The 12,746-nt window shown below is 48.6% G+C and overlaps 1 protein-coding gene across 2 annotated transcripts in view; it reads right to left on the bottom strand.

Annotated features, from left to right (window-relative positions):
• Positions 1-12,746, bottom strand: part of CRAMP1 (cramped chromatin regulator homolog 1) — a 53,756-nt gene that overhangs the window by 31,127 nt on the left and 9,883 nt on the right. For both annotated transcript variants that reach the window (XM_072942380.1, XM_072942379.1), the window contains exons 3-4: positions 9,894-10,087; positions 4,912-5,065 (exon numbers count right to left, since the gene is read on the bottom strand). In XM_072942380.1, the coding sequence (XP_072798481.1) occupies positions 4,912-5,065; positions 9,894-10,087 (348 nt within the window). The remainder of the gene's footprint in view (positions 1-4,911; positions 5,066-9,893; positions 10,088-12,746) is intronic.

Below are 12,746 nucleotides of genomic sequence, written 5' to 3'. Positions count from 1 at the left end.
CTGACCGACATGCCCTGGGCCTGGGGCCACATGGAAGAGGAGACAAGGCTTGAATGCTCAAGACTCTCCCCCTGTTTCTTGGTAACAGGCCTCAGTTTTACTTGGGAAGCAACACAGACAATTAAGACAGCCTGTGTGCAGCCTGCGTAGCTGGAAAAGGCTGCACTACCAGGCCCCGGCCTCTGATGTGAGCAGAAGCGCTGTGGGAGGCTGCCGGAAGGCTCCTGAATGACGGATTTGGGAAGAAATGTGCCCTTTCGCTTGTTCCTCCTTCCTCCAGAGCCGCCTCAGATCCAAGCAAGGTGCTAAGGATGGCAGAGGAGAAAGACAGGAGGAACTGGTCCCTGATGTCCACCCTACCTACAGGCGTTTCTGACCTGAGAGGAGAAGCCCTCACGTGCTCAAGCCCCAGTTACTCTGAGTGTCTGCATCGTAGGACACCGAAGCTGACCCCGACTTGGAAGCCCGGCCCAGCACAGGCAGCCCCTTTCCCACAGTCTTGCAGAGCAGAGGCCACCACCGTGCATCCCTCCACGCTCTCTTACAACTGCTCTACCCTGGGACCCCTTTCCAAAGTCCTAACACTTGTGTGATTATAATTATAGGAAACGAAAATAAAAACGTATTCGTAAATAGAAAATAAGGTTCCGAATAAGCGACCTGAAACGAGGATTCTGAACCTTGGACAGGATCTAAGGAGCCTGGGACTCTGCAAACATCACGAGCCAACTGTTCCAGAAGGTTCTTCAGAGAGAAAGACCAAAGGTCTCATCGGACTCCCACCAGGACCGCCACCTAGGAAACTATGATCCACCAGGCAATCGATAAACAAATGTGGTCTTTCGGACAATGGCGTAAACTCAGCCGTGAAGAGGAATAAAGCTCGAATACATCCTACACCCAGGATGGACCTGGAAAAGTGATGCTCAGTGAGAGAAGCCAGACACAGAAGGCCACACAGTGTGTGACTCCACTGACAGAAAGTGTTCAGAACAGGCAAACCCACAGAGACTGAGAGAGGACCCGGGGCAGTGAAATGGCTGGACGGCATCCAATACATTGTGACAGCGGCCAGTGCAGCACCAAGAGGCAGGCAGGCCTCTGGCTTCAAGTGGCTGATGGGCTGCTGCCAGCTTGGAAGGGTGACCAGGACCAGCTAGAAACCCCACTGGAGCTGTGAGCTCAACAGAAAGAAGGCATCACTCGTGGCGTCCCACCAAGAACATGCGGCAGGTAGAGGGCACAGCAGAAGGGAGAGGACGAGGTCGGGCTAACCCGGCAGAGCCTGCGTGGAACCCAAAGGTGGTGGACGTGTCCACCCTTCATCCAAGTTGGAAACAGGGCTGATGAGGTTGACAAGTCCTGGGAGCCTGAGTGTCCCCCAGGGGCTGTCCACTCTGCCTGGAGCCCGTCACAGTGGAAGCACAGAACATGCTAGAGCAGGGCTCCGGGACCTCACCAGGCAGCCTCCCAGTCCTCTTCTCTTGTCAGCGAGGCCATCGAGTTTTGCGAGACCAGTCAAAGCAGATGAAGGACCCGCTCTTGTGGAATGACTTTCAGAAAGAATGTGATATGTAACCAGAAAAAAAAGGAAAGAAAAATGGGAGACACTGAGAAAGCCAAACAGTTGAAACTCATTCCTGCAGGCCAGCCTGGAAGGGAGGGTGACAGATGACAACAGCCTCAGACTCGACAGGACCAGTGTTGACATTTTCAAATAAACCAGGGATGCGAGCAACAGTCTCAGCTGAGGATGAGCACAGCTGGCAGGTACACGGACACCATGGAGACAGCCTGATGCATCACGGCCACTGTCAAGCTCACGTCCATGGCCTCATAGACACGGAGAGTAAACACGCAGACACAGCAGCACTGGTGTAAGACTGCGGGTCAGACCGAGGGACTGCTCCCAGAGCATGGTAACAGAACCCACTTCCAAGGGCTCCAGAGAGAGCGGCAATTGCGCACGTGCACGCACACACACACATATACACTCTTAAAAGGTGCTGGACCCATCATTCTGTTTGTGTGTTATTTCCCCCATCAAGATGTGAGGCTGGATGGGGGCCCCTGCAGCCTGAAGGACTGGAGTTGGGCCGTGAGCCCTCCTCCGAGGCAGCCCTCTGGTTATGGGGAGTCACTGCAAGGATCGGAGGGAGGATGCTCGCAAGGTTGCCAGTGGAAGGCTTTTGAGCAGGAAAGATATTTAGAAAGACTCATGAGAAACAAGAGCATTTCACTGGTCAGAGAGACCTCAGTGGACCCTAAACTCCACAGAAAGAAGGCACTGCTCGTGGGGGTCTTGCTGTGAAACGGGCCTTGCTGTGAGTGACATGCTCCAAGACCACCACTCCTTCTTGCCTTCATCAAGGACAGAACCAGATGGGAAACACAGGGAAGCAGTAGACAGACACCCAGGCAAGCGGGCGGGATGCTCGTCCTCCCGGGGAAGAGTCAGCGCTCATGATGAGACAATAAGCAATAAACTTAAGTATAACAACCTAACTGTCCATCAACAGATAACTGGATCAAGATATGGTATTCATATACAATGGAATACTACTCAGCCATAAAAAATAATAAAATAATGCCATTTGCAGCAACATGGATGGACCTGGAGAATGTCATTCTAAGTGAAGTAAGCCAGAAAGAAAAAGAAAAATACTATATGATATCACTCATATGTGGAATCTAAAAAAAAAAAAAGACAAATGAACTTATTTATAAAACTGAAACAGACTCATAGACATAGAAGACAAACTTATGGTTATCAGTGTGGGGAAAGGATAAAATGGGAATTCAAGATTTGCAGATACTGACCAGTATATATAAAATAGATAAACAAGTTTATACTGTACAACACAAAAGACTATATTTAATATCTTAAAGCAGTTTACAGTAAAAAAGAACATGAAAAAGAATATATGTAAATTCATGTAAGACTGAAGCATCGTGCTGTACACCAGAAATTAAGACAACACTGTAAACTGACTACATTTCAATAAAAAAGGTAAAAAAAAAAAGAAAATCAAGTATAAATTTATCTCAATTGTCTAAATTTATCTGAAGAAAGCATTTCCAAAGAAAAGTGCTACAAAGATCTCCACACCTGTGTTATTTAAAAACACTAGAAGTGACTTGCAAATCTAAAAAGAAAGGTAAAATGCATTCATTTGTAGTATGTCAACGCAAAGAAGTAACATTTAATTAAAAAAAACCACATAAGACTCTGCAGCATTGTGAAAAGGCATCTGAACACAGCGTGTGTAGAGCAGGTAAGGGTTAGGAGACAGTGAGGGCACGGGGGAAGGATGTCAGCCCTGATGCTCATCCTCTGGAAGCCTGGGCAAGGGCCTCTACCACTGAGCTGGCCCACGTCCAGGCGGCAGTGGGGACAGGAGAGGAATCAGGGGAGGGTTTCTGGGACAATTGACACAGGAGCTGAGTCTTGGCAGGTGAACAGGGTTTGGGAGGACGACCAAGCTGGGGTGGCAGGAGTCGAGGCACAAAGGGAAGTGTAGGGAAGCAGGAGGGAGGTGACCCCACCCCCGAAGGGCTGTGGGGCCTCTGGCGGGGTGAGGGAGGTGCTCAGGCAAGGGAGCCAGGCAGACAGGCGTGTTGTGTGGCTCTCACAACGTGAACGGTGAGTTAGGAAGCGCAGGGCAGACAGCAGGAGAGCAGCGTTGGTCTAGGATACCACAACCAAGGTGGCCGGGTGCTGAGGACAGAAAAGCTCGGAAGTGGAACCAGCAAGACTGACAGGCGAGCGAGAGGTGTCCACAAAGATTCAAAGGGGATCCAGTCAGGGGACACTGTCAGGTAACAACTTTGACCATCTGGAGCTCAGCCCCCAGTCCAAGAGCCCTGGCGCAGGCCAGCGGCAGCATAAAAGGATCTCCATGGCAGAGAATAGCAAACCAAGGCTCGCAGGCTGATTCTAGTCCATGGACTCTTTTTGAGAATAAAGTTTTGTTAGAACGGAGCAACATGCACTCCTCTGCATGTTGTCTATAATGAGCTAAGAAAACAGAGTGAAATAGTTTCAATAAAGACTGTAAACCCCCAAGACCGAAAGTATTTACCATCTGATCTTTTCCAGAAAGAGACAGCTTGAATCACCATCTCTGGGCCTTTCTAAAGCTGGAGGAGGAATTCCTGGCCCTGGTGTCCTGACCCAAGGGAGAGCCAGCAAGGAGAGCCAGACAGGTCAGCAGGGGGAGGCTGAGACACAGTGACCAGCCAAGAGAACACCCACAGGGCACAGGCAAAGGTCCAGGAGGGAGGGATGTGACCACAGCCACCACAGTTATTCTGGATCAGAACCGATGTTTTTTCGGAGAGAAGTGTCAGAAGTAAGTGCAGTGAGTGGAAGCCAGTGTCTGGAGTGACTGAGCTACACATGAAGCTGTAGAAACGAGAACGCAACTCAAGAGGGCACAGCTGAGGACCAAGCAGCAGGAACAACAGGGACATGGGATTCCTGCAGCCTGTGACACAGGAGGTGGCAACGCCTCCCCTGAGGACACAGATACTGATGGGAAACAGTGCTCTGAGCTGAAAGTCAGCATCGCACCCGGCGATGACCTGGATACGTGAGTTAAAGATGGCACCACCAAGCTAGATTTAAGTATAGACAACAAGATCCCCGGGATGAGGCACGCCAGGCCCTGCCCAACCCACACCCCACCAACCCCACCGGGAAAAGGGCAGGCACTGGACGAGCTGCTTCTGGATGGTGGTGCCCTCTCCTGGTGGTGCCCAGATGCCATGGGCACTCAGAGCTGTTAAAAACACGCCCAGCTTCCTTGTAATTCAGCCAGACTAACAGTGACGAGGCCTCCCACCAGCCAGAGCTGGTGAGACCAACGCCAGGGAGGAGCCTGCAGCGTGCTGGGAACCACACATGCTCACCGTTGTCGAAGTCGATGTACTTGGTGATCTTGTGCCACGTGCGGTAGTAGAAGTGCCGGACCTGCTCCTTGTTCTTCACCATGCTCGCTGGCTTGCCTTTCTTCTTGTACTTCAGAGCAATGTTGTTCTGAATCGCCTCAAAGTCTTTTCCGTGCTGGAAAATAAAGTCCACGTGCAAAGCACAAGGTTACATGTGACCAGGCAGCCTCCTGTGTGATGCAGACACTTCCCGAAAAGGGAGGAAGGGGACTGCTGTGGTCAAGCGAGTGCCCTTCACAGCTCTTACTTGTGCATGAACTTCAGCCTGGCTTCCCTAGAATCTCAGGCTTCAATTAGCATAATGGATAAAGCAGCAACAGAAACTCATGGATAAAACTATCACAGCATGTGGGTACCAGCAAGGCAAAGATCCTGGAGCGGGAGAAATATAAAGCTTATCACTTGGATAAGGCACTTAATCTCTAGAATTCTTTAGAACCCATGAAATCAGACACCTCCATGAAGACAGTAATCAGAAGACACAACAAAAGGGTGGAGGAGCTCTGAGTGCTGTATATCCAGCATCTTAAAATAAACATCAACTATTCAGAAAAACCCTCACTGATCTGATCATACAAAAGGTATTCTATGTTTGAACAAGGACAGCAAATGTGAATGTTTATTAAGAGAATTATGCAGAATATGCCCTGAATACATCTGTGGGCCTTTCTTCAACACTTTCACACAAAAGCTGAGTACATCTTAGATTTTCAAAAGGAACTGACATTCCAGAGAACACAATCACCATCAATTCTATTCAGGCACTGCCACAAGAACCAACTATAGATACTCTCATCAAAACCAAGCCAGTAAAAAGTGCCGGGAAGGGCCTAGAGGTAAGAGCACCCTAGCAGCAATGAGCACCTCCTATGCCCAGATCTTGGTTTCTAAATCCTACTTTCCAAGAACCAAGGCTCCTTGGAAAAATGGCTAATGTCAGGGCTGAGGCAAGGAAAATACAAGGTGAGTCTGGAATATCTTGTGGTGCCAGAAAGTGAAGAAGTGCTGAAAGCATAAGAAGGACACAGCAGCCAACTTGGAGAGGTTCCCAATGGCCAAATCTAGAACAATGCGGGCAAAAAAATCACAATGATATGAATGGATTATGACCCACAGGAGAGAATAAATATCCCTGAATCCATACAGATATAAGGAATTAACTGAATAAATACATAAATGGAGGAAAAGAGAGTGCTTTTCCTTGCGTAGAATTTCCAATTAATACATCTAGAAAGAATAATGATATCAGAAGATCATCACTGGGCAAACACCATAATGATAGTTGTTTCAGGTAAAAAGCAGCAAATTAGTGGTTGCTTAAATTAGTGGGAGAAAGAATGATGAGAAACAGGGTATTTACACAGTCTCATGGTTAAAAAAAAAAAGACCTGGCAGTGGAGAACCTGGCAGACACTATCTGAATGCACTGATCAAGGTTCATATACTGGGACTGAGAGATGCCATCACACATTCTGGAAGGAATGCAGCAAGGATGCTCAATTGTCCTTTTGACAAAAAAAAAAAAAGTAAACTTAATCATGAAGAAACTGCAGGGAAGCCCAGTTGAGAGAGTCTCTATAGATGAATAGAGCTGGAACTTCTGAAGTGTCAAGGTCCTAAGAAACCAGGAAAAACAAGGAAACTGAGGGACCTGTCCCAGGCCAGAGGACCCAGGAGTCATGACAACTAAATGCAATGTGGGGTCCTGATCTAGAACAGGACATTGGTGGGAATACTGGCAGAGTGGTCAAGAGCACAGTACCACGTTGGCCACCTTCACTCTGCTGGTCACAGTGCTGTGACCTGGATGTCAGGGAAGTGGGGTGAAGGGCACCTGGGAATTCTGCATATTCTTTTTGCAACTTTTTCCAATTCTGAAACTGTTCCAAAATTTACAGTCAAAATATCAAAATCCTTAAAGAATTACAGCTTGTTCACTGTTTTAAAAGCAACAGCAGGTGAACCATAACTGAGCAGAGCTGCAGCTAAAGCGCTTTCCTCCAGGGTCCAGTGCGGGGCATCCCCATCCCAACCTCCCCCAGCTCTTGACCAGAACCATGATACCAACAAAAGGCAGGTGGCCTCTGCATCTCAGGACTTCAGTTCATAGCTGGGGTAACGAGCCCAGAGCGGAACTGACTGTCCAGGTGGGGGCTGCAATCTGAGCTTTGAGACTCCTGATGCCGTGTTTGCAAAGGCATCTGTCGGTGTGCACTTTCTGAGAGCCCAGCCTCTTACATGCCTCTTATACTTCCCTAGAGAGACTGCCAGCCCCCTGGGGGGACTTCTTTCCATTTCTAGCACTACCACAGTGCCCCTATGCTTGGCCATGAAATAGACAAATAAACAGTGAGGAAAACAATGTTGAAAATAAGAGAAAACTATGTAGAGACAAAGTACACATTTCAAAGACTGAAGTGAAAACCTGCGGTATCATACAGCGGTCAGAGATGGCAGGAGGCAGGAGGTGCCCGCAGCTGGGTTTGCAGGACACCAGGAGGTGCAGACAGGAAATCAGGAGGGGAGCACCGCAAAGTACAGGAGAGGTAAGGCCTCCAGCAATGATTACCCTGTGAAAAGCAAGGAGTAGGTGCTGGCCAAGCGGCTGTAAGGTAGGAATCAAGAAATGTACCGCAAAAGCAAATACCGACAGACTGACATGATAATGGAAAGCAAAAGTCAGCACCAGGCTTTGTGGAATGGAGCATGGAGGGTTTCAGGACAAGGTTGGTCCAGGTGTCCAGCCCACTGCTTTTTTTGCCAGCTCCCGTCATGGAGGCCACAACTCTTCCCCTGGCCACAAGGAGGAGTCCAGGATGGGCCCAGCCAAGCTGAGTTTTCCCCAGAACTGTCCTAACTGGAGCGAAGGTAGGGGTAGGGAGACACTGTCACCTCTGGGGAGCATCTGAAGCAGGAGAGAAGCAGCAGAACTGTCACCCCCAACACTCAGGAGTCCCTGCACGCTGAAGGGCTTGAGCCTGACCCTCCCAGTCCAGTTATGAGAGTTGCCCTCTTCCCCTTGCGCTGCTCTGAGCTGGGTCTCGTCACTGGAAGCAAAGCTCAGTCCCACACGTGTGCATCAGAAAGGCAGGGATGACCTGGATAAAAACTGCACAGGCCTGTGCTGAGCCACCTGACCCCACACCTCAAGATGTTCAAGGGCATCAAGACCCCCCTTAGAGTCCCAATGAGTTCTAGTCAGACACACAAGATGACAGATGTACAGCCTGCACTTGTGTGTGCACACTTGCTGGTGTGCTCTTTCCTTCTCTCTCCACTCCCCCCCACCACACATACACACACTATTTGGGATACACCAACAGTATCAATGGTGAAAAGCATTAAGTAACCAGAATAGCCAATTACTAGTTATTATTAATAAGGATTTCAGGAGCACTCAAAATACCTACCTGGTGGAAAAATTAGAACAAGAGGGCTAGCCCAAGGAGAAGGGAATAAACTGATTCCCCTGAAGAAAGGTAAGGTCAGGTCATTAGTAGGAAATTCCTCCCCTGCTATTAATGGAAACCACATCTCCCCTCTGCTTTCTGCTTCTGAGAAGCCCAACACCCACAGAGCCCACTTTCTTCCCACCAAAGCAGTAATGGCTTCAGGTAAAAATCAGCAACGGTTCACACCAGGAACCACAAGTCTCCTATGCCTAACAAACAGCTTACAGAGGGCATATTTGGGAATATAATCTGTACAAAAACAGCTTCATGTTTTACCCCAAAACTGTCGAGGAAAGAAAAAGAACACCCATGAATGTGTTTGAATGATCTCGCATCTACAGCAACAAGGTTCATGTGAACATGTCACTCTCTCCCGGGACACCTGAGTCCACAGTACTGACACGTGGGCCTCCTTCCACCAGGATGGGCAGAACCTAACCATCGACCCCAGAAGGGAGCCAGCCACGGGCACACTCTGCACACAGTTCTGTGATCTGCTCTCTGCCCACACTTAGGCTTCTCCTTTTCCGATCTCTCTGTGAACACTTCATGGTTTCAGTTCCAAAGCCCCCTTCCTTTGTGAGCCTTGTTTTGCTAGACTCTTCCACCACCCTAATTATTTCACTATTAAAAGAACAAGGCTCGTTGACTGAGTAACCTACTCTTGACACCATATCCCAAAGAAGTCTCAAGTACGGAGTGTGCACTAAGGTGCCCACTGCAGCATCATTTATTACAGAATCTGGTTGGGACCAGGATGGTTAAAGAGAGCAAAGACGGGCTGGGGTGAATGTGCAGATGTTGTGGGCCACAGACACTACAGGAGCCACACCGCAGTCAAAGACAACGTGCAAGGGAACAGGCATGGCTGTGTTCTGATAAAACTTTATTTCCACAAACAGGCCATGAGCACAGGGGCCACGGTTGCCTATACCTGAAGCAGGATATTTATAGGCGTTAAAGAAATACTGAGCAGAAGAACCATGAAACATCACGAAAATGCATCTGATGTTAATAAGAAAGCATGTTCAGTCTAACTGCAAACCCAGACTCTAGTGGCCGGCAGGGAGCACAGCAGTGGGCTGGGCTGGGGTGGGGGGGCGCGGAGGGGGAGCCTGTCTATTTTCAGGACGTCCACTGTCCCAGGTCAGGGTTGCACCGGCTGCTCTGAGGTGGCAAGTGCACCCTTGTCCCCTACTCCATGCACCACTTTTCAGTCAAGAAGGTATCTGAGAGACTCTTAGAAAAGAAAGAAAAGAAGCAAAGGAAGACACTTCCTAACAGCCGCTTCCCTAGTGAGGGGCTGAACTGTCCCAGTGAGAAGATGAAGGGCCAAGCTCAGAGGGCAGGGTGCAGGCCTTGGGGACCCACGCCTGAATGGCCATGGGGGGCTCCCACCGGAGCAGTGATCTAGTGGCTCCAATGGCCACGTGGTGAGAAACACGAAGGGATCCTAAAAGGGAGATACAGACGAGGGGAGAGGCCACTCACCTCGTACAGACCCTCAAAGAAGGTGTTCTTGTCCTCTGTGCTCCACGACTCCCACTGCCGCCGCACCTTCTTGCCTTCCTCCTTCTCACCACCTGAAGACCCCAAGTTCCGGGAGGAGGAGCGGGAGCCTCCTGCAGGGGCGGCGGGGGCAACCCCAGACCCACTTCCGGATGATGATCCGCCACTGTCAGCTCCTTTGAGAGAAAGAAGCAGACAGTGATGTGTCCCGGGAAGCTGGAAAGGCTCAGGAGGCCCCCCAACCAGGTCTTGCCCGAGGCCCTATCCCAGCTCCTCCACCGCCAGTTCTCCAGCAGGACAGCACCTGGGACCAACCACAAACCAGGGCACAATATCCTGACTGGACCTCGGGACTCTTTCAGAAGTTTTACCAGTAAGAGAAAGGAGAAAAAGCATCAATGTGCAACCACTGAGAGCACCAAGACAGGTCCCCTCCGCAGGCACACGTCTCACAGTGTCTCTCCTTCTCAAGAGAGGTTTTGGGTAAAGTGATTATCTTTTCAAATAAACAAACTGAAAGTCAAACTCAAGAAAACATTTGAATGTGCCTAAGACACTACCTCCTTAGAGACACGACTGATATTTCAAAACATGGACCACATGACACCCAAGAATCTTTACAAAGACCAAAGTCTTTTTCTCGGTCAATTTCTACTCAGAAAATCTGTTATTCTGAGGACAACCCAACAACCTTGCAAATGCTTTTAAAGCACCAGTTCTCAGTCCTGAGATGAGTCCTTGAAAACCCTGCTGAGAGGGAAAGGTACAAAGAGCACAACACAGGGGCTTCAATGCCGGGCCCGGGACCAAGAACTCTGCACTCCTAGAGAACACAGGCAGTAAACCAAAGTTAAAGGTCACAGGTAAAAATTTTACAACCTAACCCAATCCTCCCACCCATCTCAATTCTGTCCCCTCAGAGGGAACGGGAACTCCCAGCGCATCCTTGTGATAACTGGCATTCTCTCCTCATGGAACTGCACGACCATCAAATGGTGAAAAATCTTTAAACTCTGAACAACGAGGGTAAAAATAAGTTCATAAAAATAAAAGCACTTTAAAAAGCAAAAGCTAAACCAATGCAGATTCTCGTTAGAAGGCTTTCCTGATGAGATAATCATGAGCTTCTCCGTCGAGATCCACTTCCTGGTCACTCTGCAGGGCCCTGCCTGGGCAGCCACATGCAGACTGGGGGCTCGGGGCCACGTTCCCCTCACCTCTCGACAGGACTCTGTCTCCAAAGGAGATGAAAGACAAAGAGTTTCAGAGAAAATCACAGAAAGAAAAGAAGTTAAAAATTAAAGATCCATTAATACACACATGCCTACAAAGAGAATACCTGGAAAAACATGCGATGTTGGTACAGGGGCTGCCTGGGGAGCAGGGATGAGGGTGAGTCACTCTCCACCTTTACACTTTGTAGTGCCTTTCAAAGCGTACGCCGTAGATCTGTGTCATTACATCAACACAAGGAGTGTGTGCTATCGGTTAGCTATCAGAAAGCAAAACATCTTTTCACACACATAGGGAAAATTATTCGGTGACACAGAATGGATCTGATTCTCCTGTGTGGAAAGGTGTATCTGGTCAGCTATGGGCGAAGTGCAGAAGGCAGCATAATCAGGTGACAGAAATCACTGTCTATCGCAGTCAGGTTGCCCAATTAGACAGTCACTAATCACGAGAGGCAATTTAATTTAAATATTAACAAAAATTAAAGAAAACAATACCCCTAACTCCTCAGTCACACCAGCCACATTTCTAGTCATCAGTGTCCACGTGTGGCTAGTGGCCACTGTGGCAGACAGCACAGGACATTCCATCACTGCAGAAATGTGAATGTTTGCCAGCACTGTACTTGAATGTTCAACATTCATAGTCCTAAATATACTGTTGCAGAATAAGACATAATCAAGTTTAAAGCATTTCACACCCCCGCCTACTTTCCGGCTGCTCCCTTCCATCTTTCAGGCACAAGAGAAGTATAACTCAGGTATCTGTGTGCTCCAGAGTGAACTAAGGATGCACGCAGCATATGACTTGACTTCAACCATTCTTCACCAAACCAAACCAAACCAAACCAAACCAAACCAAACTGTGACCTAATTAATGAGCCTTGCATGTCCCAAGATGTTTTCAACAGATGTGGCAACTTTAGAGCACATCTGCAGGGATAATCGGTTTCATTCCATTTTCAGAAGGTCAGAGATGTTTTGTTGTAAAATGAAGACCAGGTTACTAATGCCATTTAAAACTCCACTTTTAAATACAAGACATTCTGGTTGACTTGGAGTCCATAATTCCTCACGTGTACTCGTCTGAGGAAAGGTTGTGTGTCTACTTCTGCATCACCCACAACAAAGGATGTCAGAATCATTTGCAACATCTGACAAAACCCTCACTAAACTCTCTTTTTCCAAAATAATGACAACGTGCTAACAGTCACAGCTCAGGTTTACCTCTGCTGGCCCACACTTGCATGAAAGTAGCACATGTACATTTCTGAAAATTCTACAATGCAGACATCCTGCTAGCTCTGTGAGATTTCATTAGATCAGCACTGGTGATCCAAGACGATTATGAACAGTGAAGGGAAACAGAATGGAAACATCTCTGAGTTGAAAGGGACCCTGGGGTAGAGTGAAGGATAAACCAAACTGGCAGATGGGAAAGAAGGCCCAACAGTAGAAGCGGCTCTGCTGAGGCACATGAGGCAGCCAACTGTCCTCAGAGCAGCAAGCCTCTCTCCTCTAGCCAGAGGTCAGCTGCAGAGACGCTCAGCCTCTCCCATTGATGTCTCAAAAAATGACACGTCCTCAGTAGAGGAAAATGAAG

The sequence above is a fragment of the Vicugna pacos genome, chromosome 18, assembly GCF_048564905.1.
Source record: "Vicugna pacos chromosome 18, VicPac4, whole genome shotgun sequence".
NCBI lineage: Eukaryota > Metazoa > Chordata > Mammalia > Artiodactyla > Camelidae > Vicugna > Vicugna pacos.
The sequence above is the reverse complement of the archived record's forward strand: the minus strand, read 5'-3'. Positions and strand labels throughout refer to the sequence as shown.